This window comes from Pteropus vampyrus, unplaced genomic scaffold (assembly GCF_000151845.1).
Source record: "Pteropus vampyrus isolate Shadow unplaced genomic scaffold, Pvam_2.0 Scaffold282, whole genome shotgun sequence".
NCBI lineage: Eukaryota > Metazoa > Chordata > Mammalia > Chiroptera > Pteropodidae > Pteropus > Pteropus vampyrus.
The window spans coordinates 538503-561057 of NW_011889063.1; the positions used below are offsets into that span (position 1 = coordinate 538503).

Consider the following 22555-nt stretch of genomic DNA (forward strand, 5'->3'; position numbering starts at 1 on the left):
CATGCAACTATAGCGTAGAGATTTGTTGTGGGAATCTTTGTGCTCTCTCAAAGGGTACTTTTTCTTTAAAAAATTCTTTTAGAGCCTTGGCCTTGTAATTAATTGGCCAGTCATTGAGGAAATTTTCTCTCCTGGTCTGTGGATTAAAATGTTTTTTGTTTGTGAAAATGGGGTTGGCTACATTTTGAATTCATGGACAGAACACTCTGTGGAGTAAACTAAGATGAATAGTTGGGCATTGGAATCTTCAGGTTAGCTCCTGGAATTGTTTAATTTAAATGTGTATTTAAGTTTCATGAGTAGATTGCGTCAGCTATATTCTATTTAAGACAGTATTTTGTTACCTTTGTTAATTTTTAAAAAAGTATTTGTCAATATTTATTGAAACACGGAAACCATGTTCTAAGAGTCTGGTCATCAAGTTAAGGCTTTCAGCTGAGCTGGCACTGTAGACTGAAAGGAGAAATAATCTCCTGGAGGAAGATTGAGAAAGTATCGAAAACCTTCAAACTTCACTTATGGAAGTGAAGAAAATTTTACACTTTTTAAACATCTTAATTCTCGAACCTTTCTGTTTGAAGTTTGTAGAATGTTACATTCAGAATGGCACTGTCGACATCATTTCCAAACCAGTCCGGAGCACCTATTTTAAGCAAAAAAGGATCGGTTGCTTAGTAGTGCTTGACTCTATGAAAAATGTAAGCAGGATTCCCTGTAGACTTATCCTACATGCTGCCCACACTGTAGAATTTTAGAGGTAAACGAAGACCAGATTGAGGCTACTGTACCTTAGAGAAACTGACCCATTTTCCAGTTGACCTTTTTTTAAAAGATAAAGCCGTTGTCACATTATCTAAAATCTTGTTATTCACACAGTGATATTGCTGGTAAGTGTTTAACACCTGGCTGGCAGTGGAACTCTGATATATATTTGCTAATTTGCACAATAAACTACTTCTATGATCGGATAGGGAGACATGGTACCAGGAAGTATGAAAATAGGGAACTTGAAGAGAAATCACTGGCAAATGCTTTCTTCTCATTCAGTGATTACAGTTCAGAAGCCAGGGCCTTAGTCCAGGAGGGTCTGATCTAATTGGGTAGATAAAGGGCTTCAGAGAACTTAAGGTGGGAAATCCTCCATGTTTCCTCAGTTAGGGATTTCAATTTACAGGTTACACTTTTTTAAGTTAAATAAACATTGACATCAGGTAAAATAATTTCTAAAAAGTAAAAGTGAGCTAATGAGAACATTCTAATGAGGTATACAAGTCACCAGAAAGGAACTTAAAAAAAAAAAAAAAAAGAAAAAATTGCAAAAGAGCAAGTAAAACGATTCCTCGTACCTCCAGTTTTGGAGGGAGACTTCATAAAGAGTGAACCAGCCCAAAAGTCATACATGGAGAGACCTGGTTATTTGACCAAGCCTGCTGCTTGCCCCTCAAGTGAGAACTCCCTGAATTATATGGCATCAGATTTTAGAAAGCGCATAACAATTCCTGGGCAGAGTAAGTCTGTTGTTCCATGGGCTGGACTCCAGCACCTGGAAGAGTATCTCCAAACCAAATTTCTCTATTCTCATTTGGACAAAAGTGCTGATATGTATAGAACACTTGAAAACTCTAAGGACTGCTCAATTGTCTTCTTTCAGATACATAATAAATAGTTTTGATTGATTGCAACCGTAACCCTTACTGAAATAGCCCCTCTGTGCTCTCTTTAGATTCATTCACCCAACAGTATTTACTGGGTGAAACTCTACTCTGTGTCCGTCCTGGGCCTGAGTGCCAGGTGAATATCTGGACTAGAGTGTCTCAAAGGGCCTTTCAAACTTTCAGGTTCCAACACCTCAGATGGAGGTAGAGGTCAGAACCAAGGAAAAGGAAAAACAACTTCTTAGAATAAACATCTTAAAATGTAAAGTTCTTTAATATTAGTTTGCTTGGCCATCTAGATAGCTCCCAATGATTGGAATATTTGGTTTTTACTGACTGAAATAATGAACCTGCTCTCCAAAAACATCTACGTAATGGCTCATAGTACAGAGTAAAAGATTTCTTTTCATAAACAATGTAGGAAAACCAATAAAATGTCATGCTGAAGGACATATAGAATAAACAGATGTCAGGAAATTAAAGGCCCTTAAATATCATCGAGCTCACTTATCTCCTTGAAAGTTCATCCCAGTAGTCCCATTGTTAGAATGAGTTTGTGAAGTAGGTTAGATCTATTTTAAGTACTTCATGTTACCAGGGAGACTGAGTTTTGGCTAATTAGCTTAGAAAACAACTTAAAAAATGTAATGCTTTCCTTGGTCTGGTAAAGGGAGTGAAAAATAATTTTTATTTGTTGAATAATTTATGTGTAGTTAACACAGCTAACATCATTTGCATATTAGTAGAAACTAGAAGTCATAAAACACCATCTTTTTCAAGTTTTTATTTTTCGTTGATTCATTTGCTAAATTTTCTAGGCATATAATAATAAATTTCCAAAATGGTTTAATTCCTATTGTTTTGTGCCAGGAAGTATGTAGATACTACGATGTGAATGTATTTCTAGTACAACTATATCAGCTCCTCAAAGTCGATGCTGGTGAGAAAGCAGGACCATGTTTTGCAAATATTACTTTATTTTTGAGTCACATGTAAAAGCCTGAATACTTTCCATAAGAAAATCATTAAGTACAAGATTTACAATGACCATAAACAGGAAATTTGCCATATAGCAATTCATATTTGATTCTCCTTATATGCTTGATGAGGGCTCCTTTCACGCTTTAAGCCAGTATAATGTATGTGGACATCATATTTAGTGAAATCTTCAGTAAGGTTTTTTTAATGCTATGGTGAGTAATTAAGTTTTCAGGAATTTAGATAAGAACCGGATACTACAGTACTATCAGAGACTATAAGATAAACTTTATCATTATTATTTTTTTTTAAAGAACTCAATGCCTTTTAAGCATAATTTTGTCATTGCAAAGTTATGTTACCTTAGAAATTGCCCTGTGGCTTTCGAATCACCTTCAATGAAAAGACTATTTCTCTTCAATTTGTTAAAAAATAGGATTTATTTAAAGCTATCTATGTTCTGGGAAAAATTTTATTTCTGGTTGGCACAATAAATGATACAGTCCTCTTTTTCTCAACACGAAAGTATTTAGATATTTCTAAGTGTAAATAAAAGTGTGTTTACATGAAGTTGCCCAATCCACATTTCTAATATTTACCTCTTTGCCTCGCTGATTCAAAAACACTCTCTGAATGAAATAGTTTCAAGCTGAGGTAAAGGAAAGGGGACAGTGCAGAGACCTGCGCCTGTCTCTCGCTGGGTTGTCTACTTGGTTTGGGCACAGCTGTCTCCCTCCTAACTCTCCACTTCTGAGGCCTTGTTTCTTCTCCTTGCAGAATGGACTCAACGCTCTCCATCTGGCTGCCAAGGAGGGCCATGTGGGGCTTGTCCAGGAGCTGCTGGGAAGAGGCTCCGCCGTGGATTCCGCCACCAAGGTAACGCTCATGCTGGTAGAATTTACTTATTTAGAAAAGAGGAAGCGATTTAAAGCTTCTTTCCCTGGTTACACATTTCAGAGGTTTGCTGGAGCACAAAGCTTCGTGATAAGCGGAACTGAAATCGCAGCCTCTTGCGTTAAACGTTGAAGAGTTTGAATTGTTTCGTTTAGGGACGTAGCAGACGAGACAGTTCTGTATCTCTAGTTTCTAATAGTTTGGCTTTTTTCCTTTGATTGATATAGAGACTAGATTAATATAATTCTCTGTCAACAGTCCTATTTTACTAAGGTTAATTCATTTTTTAAACTAAGTTTATATAGTAAACATCTCAATGGAAATAAACCAGTAATTTTTATGTTTTAATGAAATTGTTATGTCTTTTAATGTATTCATTTAACTTGGTAAGAGAATATAAATTTTTTATACTCTGATAGAAAAGAGATTTTGGATCATGGATTTAATTATTAGGGTAAAATTAAATTCTGTCACTGTAACGTATGTAAAGAAATGTACAAGATGCTGGGTATACTAGAAACTTGCTCCCTTGTTCAGTCTGCTTTTGCTGAAGTATATTTGAATCTTGTCTTTGGGGAGTCATTTCAGAAACAATAGAAATTTTTTAAAAATCATCAGTGATGACAAATCTTTGTCTTTAGAAGGTGAAATTTTAATTTGGAAAAAAACTGTACCCAGTCAGATCAAGCCTGCCAACCAGCGCTGGCCTGTGATAACCCATGGTTGTAGGAGATGCAGAGAGAGGCAGGCAGGCAGGCCTGCAGCTAGGGCACTGGGCTAACCAGGAGGAGACAGAATGCTGGACTGTGCTGGCAGAAGGGCCAGTGACTTGGACTTCCAGCACCGCTTGCATAACTTGCAAATTGTGGCTGGCCCTGCTCACAGCATATTAGATAGCAGTGCTCGTGAAGACTTAAAACCAAAACAAACAGAAAACTAGCAGCTCCAAAGAAGTTAAAATATAAGCTCTCACTATACAATAAATTCCTACTTTGAACGTAATGAGAGAATGAACATTTTTATTAACATTTATCTTGACCACATCAAATAAGTGCTAAACAAATATTTAAAGAATGTCAGTTTGAATATATTTGCTTTCCCTAAGTGGCCCATATTAATGTAATATATTCATTAAATCAACCACTCTTTGGTTGCTTAATTGTTTATTATGACTTTCTTTTTTCCTTTTATTTAAACTCTGTTGACATTTTAAAGTATAGGTTCCTTTTAATCATAGATTGTAATTGTAGAATTGTAGATCCAGAAAAAAATCTTACTTAAAGCACCTCATTTAAAGAGAAGGCAACTGAGCCCTCACAATAGTATGTGAGTGGTAAGAACTCATTCTTTCTATGTTCGTAACGTAACAGAATTGTGATGGAGGAGAAGACACTATATGGGATGGCTAATGCTTTGATGGTAAAAAAATGATTCCTTCCCAAGACTGGCTACAATATTGATCGAATGGCTAATTCTCACCGCTTGATACAATCAGCAAAATTGAAAATGCCTGTACATTTCCATTTCTATGAAATTTGGAAACTCGTAACATTTTATGTTTTGTTTCTTCAAAACAGAAAGGAAACACAGCTCTTCACATCGCCTCTCTGGCTGGACAAGCAGAAGTTGTCAAAGTTCTCGTCAAGGAGGGAGCCAATATCAACGCACAGTCTCAGGTATCACACTCAGACTTTCTCCTCCATAAGTGGATTTAAGTTGGAACAGCTTTGTGAAATTGCTCAGTGGGTCTAGCCTACTGTTGGGTAGATAAATTTACTGTAAATACTTCTGTTATTTATTTCAGCCAAATTATTTTGTTAACTCATTCAATGACATTTATTTTTTTTGCTGTATCATGATCTCCCTCTTAATATAACTGAAAATATGACAGGTGCACGGTCTGTCATTGTCTTAAGACATTTAAAAAAGAGTATAAACTGTTTTTTCCAGAATGACAGCAACATCTGTGAAATATGAATTACTTATGCAAGTTGTGTTGCTCTATAAAAGTATTTTCTCCTTAAATTTTAAAAATTCTCAAAAGGTTAGCATTCCAGTGGGAAATCTGCTCTCAAGTGGGATTCACACTACCGTGGTTACATCCCACCCAAGTGCAGGCTTCACAGAACTGCCAAGGGAAACAAGAAAACGAGCCAGGCAGACAGCCTTGTGACACACACGGTAACAGTTACATAGGATGGGTGTTGCATAGTCTCAAAATGAAATTAAGGAAAATTTTAAAAGAATAATCAAAATACATCATACTATACACCTTAGCCCTATATTTTTTTCTGACGGAAAGGGGAGAAAATATTGCTTTGCCCAGAGCTTTACTCTTGGTATCTATTATGTGTTTATATAGAAATTGAGGCACATATATTTATAATTAAATCCAGTCCTTCTCTTGGATTTTAAAGGTTTTTAGCTTTCTGATACACAGGCCACACCACAGGGGCCATTGGCAAAATAAACCAGTTCTTTTCTATCCGTCCCTTGGGCTCACCTCATCAGCTTGCCTTTGAAGGCCTTCATACAGGAATATCTGTCACCTGTGGGTTCATTGTTTAGATATGGTTCTTGTTGGACTCATTACATGCTAAAGAGCCAAGGTTAGAATCAGCCCTATTTTCTTCAGCTTTGATTACAGGGAAGAATCTGTTGAAATTATGACAAGTAAGGCATTGTCCATTTTTATCTCTGTAATATCAAACTATTTTAAATAAGCACATTTTCCCCTTATAACCCAAATTTTTAGTTAAATATATAGCAATATTTTGACATTTATTGAGATTGTCACATTCTAAAATCTTTATTGAATGGAAAAATTTCTAATTGGTACCATGTGTAAAGAACTCCTGTATATTCTGTAAAGTATGATGGCATCTTGGGCTTCAAGATGCAGGACTCTAAAAATCTACTCCAGATTAAGGGCTACAGACTATTCTTTGCAGCAATAGGCGAGGACACCTTGCCGTAGAGCAGAGATTCTCAGACCTTCGCACCACAGTCACCTGCGGGGCTGTTGAGATGTTTGTTTCTGGTCACCACCCAGAGTTTCTGGTTCAGGTCTGGGGTGGCACCTGAGAACTTTCATTTCTCACAAGCTCTCAGGTAACACTAATCCTGCTGGCCCAGGAACCGCACTTTGAGAACTGCTGCTTTGGAGAATGTAGGGGAAAACTGGGCATAAGAATGCTGCTGTAAGACTTAGTACAGACAGACTCAGCTACGTGCGTGGATCAGTAGTTTGTGTCCTTAAGAAGCATGGAGATGAAAGCCTGGTCAAGCTCTGTTGCCCATAGATTCCTTCTGACCAGAAGTTCACACAGATGGTAGTGTCCTTAGTATCTATAGAAAGAACCAGGTTGCTTTTCTCAAAATGACTAGTCGAATGTAGCAATTTCGTGTATTGTCATTAAGAGATTTGTACTATATCAGTTAGCTCAATTTAAGATTTACATTGTTGGGAATCCTGACAAATAGCTTCAAAATGATTTTTATATCATTTAGAGTGAGAAAAATTAATAATTAAAATTTAGGATGTTTTCTTCAATGCCTAAGTCACTTGATTAGGCCTATGACGTATTTTGCTATAATAGAATTTAGGTAGCCATCATTGCCAATTAACAAAAATTATTATGAGAATATTTCATAATTTGATGACTAAAATTAAAATGTAAGAATTTATATAAAACGGGGTGATTATTTTGCTCTGTGTATGAACAAATTCCAAAATCTTTGTTTTAAGCGATGTTGGATATGAGTCCTTTGTGTATGATTCTCGTCAGTCCTGTCTTATTTAAGATACAGATTTCTTCTGTGACAGTTGCGAACGTCAGGTAAAGGGGTAGGAGCCATGCTCATCATAGCTGGACAGTCACTTCCTTTTGAGAACCAGAAAAAGGGCATAGGAATCCCAAACGCACCACATAAATTCTGATTGTACTCAAATTACGCCTTCTCCTCCATCTCTCTAAGAACATGCAAGGCAAGTACAGAAGAGTCTGTTAGGAGCATTGGCGGCTGCCTAGTCCTTTGCCTTTGATGAACTTCTGAGTTATTTGGAAAAGGACCACGAAGTTTATTATTGAATTAAGAAGTTTAGAAACTCTCTGAAAATCTCCAAGGAATATGTGTTCAGTAAACATTTACAGGGCTTGTGGGTCATGGAGAGGCATACATCTGGATTTTTCTGTATTCTCTGTGTAAACTATGAGACCTGTGAGAAGCTCACCTTCACAGGACACAGGGTCGATTTGGTAGTCAGTGTCCTGAATCCATGCAGAATTCCAGAACCACCAGCAGAGCAATTTAAGTATTTTAAGTAGAATGATGTGATCGATACAATAACACACCAAGTTTCTGCACTCAGCAGGGATTGGTTTCTCCCGAGCCCGGTTTCCCGTGATGTTACGTATCGCCTGACCATTGGCTTTCCAGCTGTGGCCCTGGGTCTCCTGGATTCAGTGGCGTGGAGAGCTCAGGACCACAGTGAATGCAGAATCATGGGCTGGAGGCCAAATTAGAGTGATTCGAGGGTGGCTGCTTGCTTCCTGAAAACACAGGCACTTTGAGAAAATCTTTACCTGGCATCTTAACGTCCTCCAAGCAGTCCTACGCAAATCATGCTGAGGCGCTTTCCAGTTATCTGGGCATTTGCATGTTACTTTTATAACGTGTACACCTGTTAGAGATAAGACTTCTAAAAATCGTTCCAATTATATATTAGCAAAGAAATTATACTTTGAAAAAGTTTTACAAATATTCTCAAGTGCTAAGTTTAAATTTTTGTAGCACTTTTACCCACTGATATTTGTCCATCTCAGGTTTATTTTAAATGTATATTTACTATTTCTGCAAGGTGGTTAACGTCTTGGGAGCAGGTGATTTATCTCACACTTCTTTATAGTTTTGGGATTTGGCCTAATACTCGTAGATATATGATTGGAGGCTAAACATGTACACGTATACTCTTCATGTATGAGAATTTGTGTGTCTTCTGTCATTCCTAACAGCACCTGTTTAATAGTAATAATAGTACAGATAATGATATTGACCCCAAGGGTGTTGTGTACCTTCTCTTCATTGATGTTTTTTCACTGTGTCATTATTGATGACGAACAAAGATGGTTCCCTCCTCGCCCATGATCTCCATCCCGGCGGAATTGCTTCCCCTCGTTCCCACAACAGCTCTGCCTTCTCTGCAGAGTCCGGAGAATAATTTTTAAAATTCCTTTTACTCCTGTCCAGGACAGGAAGGGATTTTGCTGTTGCCGCCAAGGAAATCTGGCTGAGAAATTTCCCCTTAACTTTCTCTACAAAAATGTGACATTTTTGCTCCTCATATAAGAGTATTTTTCCTTTATGTCTTTATTATATTTTCTGTCTATAAAATCTTTTAAATCAGAATGCCCACTGTAACAAGGCAGAGTTACCTTGAAAATATCTGGGTTTTGTTTTTTCCAAAGCAAATTGGTTTATGTTGTATATATTTTACTATAATTTAAAAAAGCAAACGAGTCCAGATAATCCCTCTGGAGAAGGAGAAGCTGAGTGAAATGTGGGGCATGGGGACTGTCTTCACCTTATGCAGCGGAGGCTGTGATGTTGGAGCTCCCGATAGCTGCAGAGTGGGGGGACGGGGGGCCGCAATTTGGTAAAAAGGGGGGTGTGTTCAAGACCCCCATGAGACCCTTTAAGGAGTGTGAGTCCAGGGAGCTGGCTGTGGGTTGGCAGAGTAGATGCCACAGACTGCAGCCCAGTAGTGACATCTGGCTCTCACACTCACTGTTAAAGTGTATTTTCACTTTATCTTTACGGTGATGGGGTCAGCCATGATGATTCTCTTTTTGTATATTGGGAAAATCGAGGCACAGGTAGGAAAACCAAGGTCTCATAATAAAATAGTGATGGGGCCACAACCCCGTGGGCACTTGGTAGGGACACCTTCCCGCCAGCAGTGCTCAGCGTCGTCCACTGGCTCCCATGAAGCCATCTGCAGCTCCACCTCTCAGTGGGGAGGCCCGGGGCTCTACCCACTGCCCTGTGAGCCCACCCAGCTCAGACCTCCCGGAGAGCCCCTTTACCTAACACGGTTTAACATGTGAGAGACGGGAGAGTGCTTCTTGAGATACAGTTCTCCAGTATCTTTGGAGTTCATCTTTTCTTATCTATGTCTACATGGTTCTACATTTTCTTGGAATTTAGAGTACTTCAGTCCTTTTATGAGGATTCCACAAACACCATTTTTTCCCCTTTCATCTTATTTTCATGGAGAGTCCAAACAAGATACTCCGATTTGGTATTCTCAATGTCATATTTCCTGGGTCCTTTTGCCTGTTTTATGCTCACCACTCTTGGTTATTTCGGTCTTGGACATTTTATTCCAAAAGAAGACTTTTCTGTTTGTACAACAAACATGATTAGGCTGTTGTTTTGTTAGCTTTCAGATTTTCAGACCATGACCGTTAATGCCAATTACAAGATCACACGACCATTGATTATACTCCCAGAACCTGAGAGGTGCGTACACCCACCATACGCAGGGATGGGTATCTTTTCAGGTGTGGCTCCTTACAGTTCTTTCTTTGTTGGCCTCATCCGTTGTCCCAAATAATTTGAGGTGGGTGGTGAAGAGGGAGAAAGCCCGCACAGCTGTCCAGGATGCCCATCTCACTGAATTGCTGCCACATGGCTGCAGAGCTGTCCTTGGCTCTCAAAACAAACATCATAATGGAACATTCCGTTCGCACACACACGCATGCGTTCGCACACACACACACACACAGAGTCTGTAAGATGGGATCCATGTTCACAGATTCCAATAAAAAGCTTTTGTTTTCCGCTTTTTTTCTCCAAATATATACATATATATTTGGTTTTTTCTTAATAAGTTTCTTGGTCTTTTAAATCGAGGAAATTACTATTATAATTCAGATTCTCTGAAGTTAAGACAAAGGCATGTACTTGTATTCGAACCAGGGATATGAAAGAAGTCAGGATACTTGTGTTGCTTTTGACTCTGAAAATCAGCTTGCTGGGTGATTACAGTTTTGTAAGAGCATCTGTATTTCTCGGCATCCCAAGTTCAACAGGAAAATGATGACAACTGAAGTCTTTAAAATTTTGCATGGAATGGAATGATCTCATATCCTAGTAGCATTCCAGCATTAAAATTACTTTTAGAGAACAGTTCACTGGAGGGCACGAAGCTGAGTGAAGTAAACCAGATAGAGAAAGACAAATGCTGTCTTGGTGAAGATGTCACAGTCACAGTTTTCAGGGGGTACATGACTTAACCTTGCCACTTTTTTATTTCCCTGGGTGAAGATTCGTCCCCTGACATAGAGGTGCTTGGGAGAGTCCTTCCAAGGAACGGCCTCAGGCACCTTCAGATGACTACCTCTGTGTCTTCTGTGTCCATTGTATGAACTAAAGATTCTAGATGGGAAGCAGCAAGATTTTTTCCCTCAAAAATATGACAGCTCTCATCATCTATCACATTTTCCTTATTTCTATGGCTGCCAAAATCCAAGTGTTCTGTTACTGCACTGGCCCCTGAGTTCTGCTTGTTACCATGAGATTTTTGCAACGAATGCTTATTCCCATCTGCCCTGATAGCCTTCTTCAACTGACTGCAGGGAGATGTTTTAACTACATGAGCGTGTGTGTGTGTGTGTGTGTGTGTCCTTGGTGAATGTGAGTGTATTTCAAGGTCTAAATGAGAAATAAATACTCCACAGCACACCTGTCTGAGTATGTGACAGGTGGTTCCATGTGTCGTCCATGTAAGTTTCTATGTCATTACATGGATAGTATTCATTCTTTGAGGTTGTATCTTCGGCAAGTTCAGAACTAGAATGTGTTAAGCAGCTGTTAAATAGCGAGTTATCCCTGGGGGCTGGCCATGTTCCTGGTGCTCTTTCCTTTCTTGGCCTCGGCACTGCCCTGAGGCACTGCCTGCTCTGACACCGCAGTGGCTTTTGACCGAGCTTAGCCAGGGGTGAGTCAGCGCCACTGCCCCGCGAGCAGGGCAGAGTTTCCGGCAGCTTCTGTTGCCTCGGACTGTCCTTGATGCTCAGACGTTCCGGAATCCGTGTGCGTTCCCGGTCCTGTTCTCACTTCTGATAGGATGTGAAATGGGACCTCAGTTATATCCCAAACTTTAATATTAGACAAGAGGGAAGAATGGCATTGGATTGAGCGCTGTTGAAAGACTGAAAAAACTTATAGGAAATATTTTGGAATAAAAGAAAAGGAAATTTTTACTTAGGAAAATTAAGAAAAAATGTTTGAATTCAAATGGAGTGTGTTTAAGTGTCTGCATGCTATCGACTGTATGTTTCAATTTTTGAATCGGCATGCAAAATATTCTAATCATTGAATGGCAAAAATGATTGACATTGCGGTCATTTCATCTCATTGGACACGGGACTTGGTGGATGCGGGCCTGAGCATCGACGGGGTGCTGCATACTGCCTTGTGTGTGCCCTGCCAAAGCTCAGGCCGCCAGGTGCCATGCGGGGGTGTGGGGGGCAGCGGGGGAGCGGGGCAGTTATCAGACATGGGGCTGTGAGCGGCTTGGTCCAAATGAACCATATGGTGTTTTGATGTGTTAGATGTGTTTTTAAAGACTCGGAAGAGCATTTTATTTTCTCAGAGACACTTGAGCAGAAATAAGAAACCTGTGTGGTAATCATTAATTTAAAAACATTTTTGGGGGTATATTGTATAAGAGAAGTAAAAGAGTTATAGCTTATTTTCAGTATTTTGATCTGGAGAGTCGAAATTCTTTGATCCTGTTATATTTACTCAACCTCAAAATGATAAAACAATAAGCAATTAAATTATTACTATGGCTTAATTCAAAACAATTATTTCAGGTTTATGGATTTGACTTTGTCAAGGGAAAATAAAAGCACCCCACAGTGATTGTTATGACTTAATTTTCTCAGTATTTTTGCTTTTGGAGGTGGCACATTTCCTCTTCTAAGCTACTGGGTCATTTATGAAGTTGCTTAAAAATATACATTTTTAAAGCACTTGCTATATATGCCAAGCAAATTATTACATACTAAGGATCTGAACCTAGTAATCGATGTTGTTCAGCAATTCGAAAATAGAAAAATTTATTTAAAGAAAATGTATCAAGGAATTACTCTATTTTGTTTTGATATTAAAATATTCTTAACTTTATGTTAAAATTTTATCTTCAATGTTGAGACATTTTCATTACTTCTGTAGAGAATAATAAGGGCACAACATCTGCAAATTTAATTTTAGCTTTTATTTTAAAATTATTATATACACAACATAAAGACATTTATATAGATTATTATAAAATTGTATGTGATATAATGAGAAAGCATTTAATCCAGGCACAGATAAACTTGCCATTTCTATTGACAACTTAAATAAAAGTTAGCATTATATGTGCAAAAATAACAATGGAAGAAAACCTACCACTGAATACCTTACTTTACATTAGCCTCTCAAACAGAAAAAAATTATTTTAAAAATCTCAACACTTGGAAGAGCAAATTTATTTCCTTACTGAAAATAATCCACCTGCTTTTTTGTAGTTTAACCTCATTCTTAAACATCTTTCATATTTTTTCTGCAGATGTATCTCAGGGTTACTGAATTATATATTTATAACATAATTATAGTAAATTTTGCTTTTAATACTTTTATTTTTGCGATACGCTTTGTGATATTTTAAATTTCCTGGAAAATGCTTTATTTTAAACTCATTGCAATAGTATAAGCTCTATTTTAGTGTAGATGTCTCTGTCAACTAAGATGCCTTCAATTGCAAACAAGAAAACACTACTTCATACTTGGGTAAATAAAGAAGGGACTTTTTTGGCTTTCATGGATACGAAGTTCAAATAAGTTAGGTAAACTCCAGTAGTTTTAGGAAGATTAGTTCAAGCTGATGTATAGGGCTAACTGAAATGATTAACTTGAAATATGTCAAATAGTTCACGTGTTTTCTTGGTACTTTATCCTTGAGTAGCTGAAAGCAGGGATTATGGCAGATGCAGTGGGAACACAGTGTTTTCAGTGGTGTTTCTGATGGCTAGCAATACCCAGACATGATAAAATACTGCCCCACTTGCTGCTCAAGCGCATGGCAGAATAGTGTGGTAGAAAGGGCATGAGCTTCAGGATTCGTTCCCTGTGGGCTCCGGCCCCATCTCCATGCCTGAAGTAGTGTGGAGCTTGAGGCATGCTGCTTCATCCCTGTGAGTGTTCATTCCCTTGAATCGTGTAGAGATACACTACTAATTTCACCGGGCTGTCAGGGTAAGTCACAAATACAAAGTGTGTAGCCTTCTCTCTCCTGTCAACCACCCCCCTAAATTTCTTGCCCACTGGAAATAGACACTGGAGGGATTCTGGTGTCCAGGAGAACACGAGGACGTTGCCCATGGAGCTGGCTGTGCCACGTTCACGGCCATGGCTGGTCAGAGCTCTCCTGCGCGTCTCTAGTGAGTGGCGTAGGGGAAGACAGGCGGCGGTTCGTCATCCAGTTCCCAGATGGGAGCGTGGGTGTTCTTGGAGGCACTTTGATCCTGGTCGGAAGGGGGCAGCTAAGGGGCATGGAGGGTGCCCCGAGTCTGGAGTCCTTTGGGGTTCAGACCCCGCTCTTACTTCCTGTGGCTGAGTGATGATGGGCCATAGTCTTCTCTATTAAATGGCCTGAATAGTGTAGTTCTGGACAAGACAAGATGATTTGGTAAATACGCCATAAAATTTAACCTCCCTAGGTTTAGAACGTTAATCATTTTAACGTCATTTAGTGGTTTAGCTATAATCCCTTAAAGGGGACCTTTGCAGATAAGGTGGTTGAGATAACTTGTAGTCTTAACCCTGATAAAGAATTGTCAAGTTTAGATCATCTGAGAAAATTTGTACGGTATTTTAATTAATAAAATACCTTCTTAACTACCAAGCAAGTGTATAATTGCATCTTTTGTTCTTTTGCCCTAAGTATACCCGTGGAATACACAGAACAGTGTTTATTTTTGTGACTGCAATTAGTAGTACCCATTGGATTTTTATATCCTTTGCAGCTGTGTGTTTACCATATATTTAGAGAAATTATTTGAATCATCCTGACCTTAAAGCTGGGTGATAATTTGGGGATGCTTCCTGACCTTCTCTCTCGTAAGGCTAATGGAGAGGAAGAATGTGATAGTCAGTACCCGGGATGGCAGCTAGAGTGGTCACCCCCGACCAGCGCTGACCGCTGGGTGAGGGCCAGCCTGCTCGCAGCATGGCTGAGGCTGGGGGAGGATTCTGCTTTGAGAAACACCTAAATCTTGACACTGACCTTCCTGCATAGGAGAGGCTGCATTGGAAGGGAAGTGCCACTCTCGCTAGGTTCAAACCCAGAGCCATCTATAACTTCCCATTTTTTCCCATTGAAATTGATTGTGTAATGGGTGGTGAGTTTTACAGTAGACATGGAAAGTACATGTAATACTCTCAGAAAACGAGCAAGTGGCACATGGCATTAAGAGTATTATCAAGATTTAAAACTGTAATTTGCAAACTCTCAGACTAGGTTGCTTCATCTAAGCACATACACAGAAGCCACCTGCTCCACTCATTCCTTCTTACTAATGCAAAGACTCAGTCTTTCCCAGTTGCGGTCACTTGTAGCTCTGGTGACCCTCCGTTCTACTGGAAGGATCCCTTGTATAGCTCCTCCTCGGAACCCAGCCCAGTCCAGGGACCATGGTCTTGGTGCTTTGGGGTTGGGGACACGCTACTGAAGTCAGAGCTCAGTCAGCGTTAAATAGCGCCACCGTGTTTGATAGTTAGTTTTTGTAGTTTCTAGGTAAGATGGTGTTTGGAGACAGTTGTATGACTAGAAAATTTGAAAATTTGGAAGTAACTTCCTTCCTAAAGAGAAAGGAAGCAGCGTTGGGTACGTGCTGAGAGGTGTGCTTGGCAGGGCAGGGCAGGTCAGGGCAGGGCAGGGCAGGTGCAACCTTGTTGGACGTGTGCGAGCTAGCTGTGGCTGCAAAGCAAAGGAGCTCCAAATTCAGTGGCTCGAAGTAGCAGTGAACATGGTTATCACAGTGTTTGTGGAGCAGGGGTTCTGTAGTGGCTCAGCTGTGTGATCACAGCTCAGCCTCTCATGAGATTTAGTGAAGGTGTCACCCAGGACAGAAGCCGTTCGAAGGCTTCTCTGGGTCTGGAGGATTCACCCTAAGCTGCCTTTCTCACTTAGGTGGCAAGCTGGCGCTGGTTGTTGCTGGAGCCTCTGTTCACCCGAGTCTCCACGCAGGCCGTGCTTGAGTGTCGTCACGAGGCGGCGGCGCAGTTCCGTCAGAGCTGTGCTGCCAGAGAGAACGAGGCGTGGCGGAGCCTTCACGCAGCCTCCAGTCATCTGCTGTCGTTCTGATCGCTGTGTTGGCCACGTTCAAGGGACGGGAACTGAGCTCCACATGTGAAAGGAGGGGTGTCAAAGAATTCGAAGCTGCATTTTGAAACCACTGCAGACATGAAAGGAACTCGGACCCTATTCTACTTGATTTGCTCAGCCGTGTAACAAATGTTTATCGAGCGCCTGTAACGTGCTAAGCATTGTGACAGGTACCGAGCAAAGCCTCTCAGAGAGGGGACACTGTGTCAAGGCCTGAAAGGTTACAAGGGCTGGTGACGTGTTTCCCAGCATCTCTGCACCTGCCGCGTCCACTCACCTCCCATCGTGTCTCTGACCTCTGCGGCTGGATGGCCCACTTGGCGTCCATCCACTCAGTCTCGACTCAAGTCGCTCAGCTATGAAATGGTGTGTCCCGTGTAGCGTTAACGTTCTAACCTAGAGAGATAGGGCGGTTTCTTTGAATCACCGAAATATGCTTAATAAGCTTGGCAGCGTAGGACCAAAGGTGAGAACCAGAAGGAACGAGGAGTGTGCAGAGAACGGTGATGCGCGCACCGTTCGCAGGCTTCATGATCCCTTTACCCCGTTTTGGCTTGTGCTTGAGCTGTGAAATCATGTCAGGTCTATCTTTAGCCAGGTGGTTATGTCACCCATGAATTGCAGTTTTCTGTTATCTCTCTGGCCAAGAGATCTTTGAATTATTTTTAAAAACATTTTAGACTTGTCTGACATTTTTTCCAAGATGCATTCTTGCTTTGGCTCCTGCTCACGTTCAGTAGTTCTACTTACTATTCACTAGACTCAATATTAGGCTTCGAGAACAGAACTCCTGAGTGAAGTACACGCCTGGAGCAAACACACTCAGCTTCCTGTACAAATGAAACAGGAAAAGAAAAGAACAGCGAAGGCATGCGTTCTCCCTAGAGCTACATCTTGGTCTCACGAAGGCCCCCGATGTCCTCTCGGGCCCAGGCGCCGGTCCGGAGCAGACACCGTCTTCACCGCGCTGTCGCTCCCCAGCGCGGTCGCTTTGCTCGTGCTTCTCTCCGGGCAGGCGCAGCATGTGTTGAGCCGTAGGCGATTCTGTCCACATGTGTTCTGTGACTCCTTGAGGGCAGGAACTATTACATCCATATTTGTGACTTTCAAAACACCTGGTCCAGTGCCTTGGTGAAAATTTTTAGAACAAATTTGGTGCTGTAAAAAAGAGCCATTGAATTGAATAGTTACGTTGATTCTTAGATTAAGGTAAAAATAACTTTATATGATCCATCATTTCAAGTCATCCAGTAGACAGATCTTGCGTAAGGAAAGAGTAAGCTTATATGTGCTGACAAAATTAAGATCCTGAAAAACAGGTGATGATAGTTCTCAGAGTTTTAGTCATTGTCCAAAACATTGATTCTAAACCATTTATTACTTTGCATACTGACATTATTGTGTCCGTATGATTTCTTTGAAATGAGATACAGATGTCAAATAGATTTACTTTAACAATATTCTGAAAAACTCGAGGATATATAAATATTAGCTTGTATTTATTCATTTTCCTAGATAATCCAATACCCAAAGAAGTTCTCACCAGTGGCTAAACTCTGATCAGCGGTTCATAGTTATATCACTAATGAAAATGGGGAAATATTTTTTGTAATATTACAAGTGCTTGAATTCTCAAAACAGCAATTTTAAAAGAAGAGTGTTATAACTTTACAAACCTGAGAAATATTATCAATGACTAATAAACCATATAGACTGGAAACACTTCTAACCTTTGAAAGCATGAAGTAGAATATAATTACATAAATACAACAAATCCTATTATTTCTAATCCTCACTTCTCAACTGGATTATCATAAAAACCTTCTTTTTACTCCCCCAGACTATACCCTGGCCATTTTCCAATTCATCCTCTCCACTCCTGGCAAGTTAATAATCTCTTTTAAATGCAAGTGTGACCCTGTCACCTTCCCCTCCCCTGCTTAAAAGTGTCAGCGACTCCCCAGAGTTGAGCATAAACTTCAGACTCCTTCCCTCCCCCAGGTGGGTCTTACTGCCCCCCTTCCCGCCCCCCGTCTCAGTCCCCTCTCCCACTGGTCACCTGCCTTCTCCACAGATGCCCATGTGTTCCGTGTACCTTCTCCCTGGGTCTCCCTTGTTGTAAGTCCCTTTCCTGCTTCCTGCTTCATGTGCCCAGCTCCAGGGTTTCTGTGACTCAGTTCAAACCAAGTCATTCCCAGTGTTTCCAGCTGTCACTCCCATGATGTCCTTCAGACTTAATTTCCTCATCCAGCTGAGTTCTCTGTCCCTCTGTGTTCTCCTTATATCCAACACGTAACCTTTTTAAAGAAGCTAATGACCTGTGCGTGCACTGACCTCTGATGTCTCGGCGGCATGCGCCCAGCCCAGCCCCTGGACCGGGCGCCTGATGGGCAGGGCAGGGCCTCTGCTTTCACCCCGAACCCCCACAGCGGAGTGGTGCCTGGCAGCCAGAGTTGCCACACAGCTTTGTCGAATAAATGTAAATGAATGCAGATATTTAATATCAGCTAAGGGGAGGAGAAATGTTCAAAATATGTAGCGGCCAGTTGGTGGAGGCGCCCACTGGTCACACTGGAAGCACAGTCATGATGATGCCGACCTTCTTGGCACCCTCCAGGGACCGGCCAGCTGTGGCTCTCTAACTTTTTTATACCAACAAGGAGGAAATACATAGACTTTCATACCTACATGCGGTCAGGTGATTTGAGAAAAATAGGGAGACGTCGTATGTTGGGAGGCACCTGGATGCGTGGAAAGAAGCCACCGTCCTGTGTCGTTAACCCATTTATGTGTGAAGGTAGAAGCTCTGCTGGAACATTTATAGGTGTGGTAAAGGGCCAGCTGCCCAGAGGCAGGGCTGACATTTTCCGGCGGGCTCAGTGAGTTAGGAAGGGTAACTTCCTGCATCTTTCGGGCCGTGGCGATCGTCCTTGCCTTCTTACGTCACGCATTAAGTATCAGTGACCCCCCTTCCCAGCCCAGGCGCTGGCAGGGCTCGGTTGCCTCCCTTTCGTCTACACTGTTGCAAATACTGCAAAGCAGATCAATCTCTTAATCGTGTGCTTGTCTCCCAGCACCCTAAACCGAGGTAGATGTGGTCACCAGAGAGAGCTTTCTGCAACGCACATGTGGCCATGGTGCTCCCCGCCCCAAGCCACCGGGTGGTTCTTTGTCACCTGAGGAAGCTTAAAAAGTGAGCTTTAGGAACAGCGCGCCTGCCAGGGCTTCACGCGTGCAGACGCCAATGCCTAGGTCAGGGCAGCCCCTGGGCGCCCTCAGGGTCCGCAGCAGAGTGCTCCGCGCTGGGCTGAGGGCCACACGTGGACGGGATCGAGGCCTGCATCCTTCACAGGGGAGAAGACTGTCTGTGAACTGGTTCCCGTTTGTCACTCAGGTCACTTCTTACCTGGGAGACTTTGGCCAAGTTACCCAAGTACTTGAGCCTTGGCCGCCTCAGTTCACATGGGGACAGCACTCATGCCGCAGGACCGTCCTAGGCGTGAGGCCATCTGCCTCCTTGTCCACCGAGCCTCCACTCACAGTCACTCAGGAGGCTGTGCTGGACTCAACTGTCCCTGGCAAATGGGGCCTGCGGTTGTGGTCACTTGCAGAGTGCAGTCCACGCACCTGGGCCTGAGTGCCTGTGGCAGAAGCTCGGGAACTGTTCCTGTCACCACTGCCCTTCCCAGCCCCGGTCCCCATCATGGAGCAGACACGGGGCTTTCACGACGCCCGCCAGCCGAGGTCCCCCTTATGCTGCAGGCCGTCACCTCAGTGCCGCCCCGTGCAGGGCCCAGGCCAAGAGTGCGGAGAGGCCCACTTACAGTGTTTTCAGAAGAAAAAGCCACATGTCGACTAGGAAGCTCCTGGGTAAGTAAGCCCTGTCCTCCTCCTGGACAAACACATATTTGTGACACGTGACGGGTACACATTTGGTCCCTCCGAAACCGTGGACTTCCCTGCATGGCTGGCCGAGGGCGGTGCTGGTTCTGGCGCTGGTCACACAGCCGGCCCCTCCTCTCTGCCCACCCCTGGCTCCAGCCACAGCGCAAGAGCGTCACCCCGAAGGCGTGGACATGCCAACCTGCCCCTTCGAGCTCTGTCCCCCTTGCACCCCCGCCCTGCCCGGCAGACAGCGCGGGGTGTACGCGAGATTCCTGGCTGCTGCAGCAAATTACCAGAGTCCGCAGCTGGGATAACACGTCGACTCCCCGACCAGCTTAGAAGTCTGAAGTCTGAACCAGCTGCTGGTTTCCCCCGAGGCTCTGAGACTGTTTTCCCTTGGGTCAGGTCCCCTCTTCCACCTCCAAAGCCATCCTCCGCCGCCCTCCTGTGGAGCCCTGTATTCTCTTCACTGCCCCCTGGCTGACCCAGCTTTCCCTCCCCAGCGAGACCTTTAGCTTAGTCACGGCAGCACAGGCCCTGTTGCCACGGGAACTGACCTAGGTCCCCGGGACCAGCACGTGGATGCCTTGGGGAACACCAGCCTGCCCGCTCCAGCGTGCAGAGCACGCACCCTCGGGAGGCTGGACGCAGGGAGAAGCCTGAGAGAGCGCCAGCGCCGGGCGTCTGCGGGGCGGGGGGACCAGCTGGGCATGCCCCGCTCTGGGCCCTCTGCCTGGTTCAGCTGGAGGGGTCCCTGTCAAGCCAGGAACCAGCTCTGAGGACAGCACATCTCCCTCGCACACCTGGCAGCCCCGCCTGTCCCCTTCCTCTGGGTGTCAGGGGCCGTGTAGCGGTCGCCGCCCTGTTGGATGTCTGTGTCCGCGTTTTGCGTCCCTACTGCACACCCACTCGTGGTCCCCATGCCCCCGGATCTCCGATGCCACCCTTCCACCACCTCTTCGCTCCTCTGAGCAAACAGGGTTTCACCTGTTCGCCGTGTTTAACAAAGACGTGCTGTCCAGCGAGCGAGCGCGCGCTTCCCAAACCCTGCACGTGGTCAGCTGATTCCTCTTACGGTAGCCCCTGGGTGCGGACACTGCTCCCCCATTTGAAGCTGCAGGTTGTTTTTGATAATCATATTTAAAATTTCTTATTCTACTTGTATACTCTGCTTAAATTTTGCTGGCTCTTGGCCATTTGAATGATGCGTCCACACTTACACAATATATATAGATGGATTTTTCAAGAGCTATTTTCTCTCCTTTTCAGTTTTTGAAAACCCCGCTGTCTGGTCTGTGTTTCACTTGGTCTCATTAGTGATGGGATTTTACAGGGAGTCAACTGTGCTTAAGACTGTGACTATTTTTGGACAGAATTGTTAGATTTCAGAGTTTATAAATTATTTCATTTTTTACAAAGTTTTGTTTTTTTTTCTTTTATGAGTTATTATATATAGCAAAGTACCTAATGAAAAGAAAATGTGTCAGTTTAAACTTAGTTTTCAACTGAAGTTATGAAATTTTCATGGTGTCTTTAAATCTGTGACTACGTCACAGTGGTGTAATGTCACCGGAGCGAGTGCTCCGTGAGGACAGGGTCTGTCTTGTTTATCACTGTTCCCAGTGATGGCCCAGCTGCTAGTGGCTGCGTGTTAATAAATAATCGAGTAAATGAATGTAAGAATTTCAGAGTGGCTTTACAAAATAAGATGTTCAGTATAAATCATGCTACTTCAATCAAAACATTGAAATACAGATTTTTTATTTTCAATCAGATTTGCGATCTCTCCTAGCCTATGCTGGAATGAGTAATAATTTATACTTTTTAAGGTGCTAACTAACCTGCGTACATTCAAGATAATGGTGGTCCATTTAAATAGTGTATGAATTGGTTAATATAGACAACAGTATGTAAACATTTTATATATTTATATATAGTGAAAATTCTGTATATTATAGAATATATAAGCATTAGAATACTAAATATCTTTCACACGGTGTTAAGTGGTGAGAAATGTGAATTTCTGGTGCCGAAATGAAGACAGGAATGCGGGAAATGTTTCTGCCATACCTTTTTCTCCTCATTCTTTTAGAAATTATGTGTGAGGATGGGTTCACTCTGATTTTATCTAGTTCTATAGTAGTAAATATTTGTATTACTTACTCACTGTGAAGATATGGTATGTTTCACCATTGCAAAGGTTTACTTCATAGTGTTTTCTCTTTCCTTGTCTTGTATTCTTCCCGGGTTTAAACTTCGCAGATGACTGAAGTTATCTTTTTTATCGTTTGTCCTCAGAATGGCTTCACTCCTTTGTACATGGCTGCCCAAGAGAACCACATCGATGTTGTAAAATATTTGCTGGAAAATGGAGCTAATCAGAGCACGGCTACCGAGGTAAGATGCCAACCCAGAGGCTCAAACTCTTCGATCCTTGTGTCCAGCTGCACAGGACCTGTTACCTGCTAAAATGTGCAGGAATGCTCACGTCACCACTGTGACCTATGACAGTGGCCGTGAAGGAACGACCTGTGCACAGGGCTCAGCGAGCCTACGCCTTGGAGAAATGCAGGGGCCACTGGCAGGTCGGGGGCAGGTCACCGGACAAGGGGAGGAGAGCAGTTCCGCTGGGACGCGCCTCTGCTCGCCCCGTCAGCCAGGGCGTGCGGCCTTTGCTCCCCCTTTTCATCGTCTGCGGCTCCAC

At 42.6% G+C, this 22555-nt stretch overlaps 1 protein-coding gene across 1 annotated transcript in view; it reads left to right on the forward strand.

The window, feature by feature from the left end:
• The window catches only part of ANK2 (ankyrin 2), a 269516-nt gene that overhangs the window by 124077 nt on the left and 122884 nt on the right, over positions 1–22555 (forward strand). The window contains exons 3-5 of the mRNA XM_023520862.1: positions 3411–3509; positions 5105–5203; positions 22150–22248. Of these exons, the coding sequence (XP_023376630.1) occupies positions 3411–3509; positions 5105–5203; positions 22150–22248 (297 nt within the window). The remainder of the gene's footprint in view (positions 1–3410; positions 3510–5104; positions 5204–22149; positions 22249–22555) is intronic.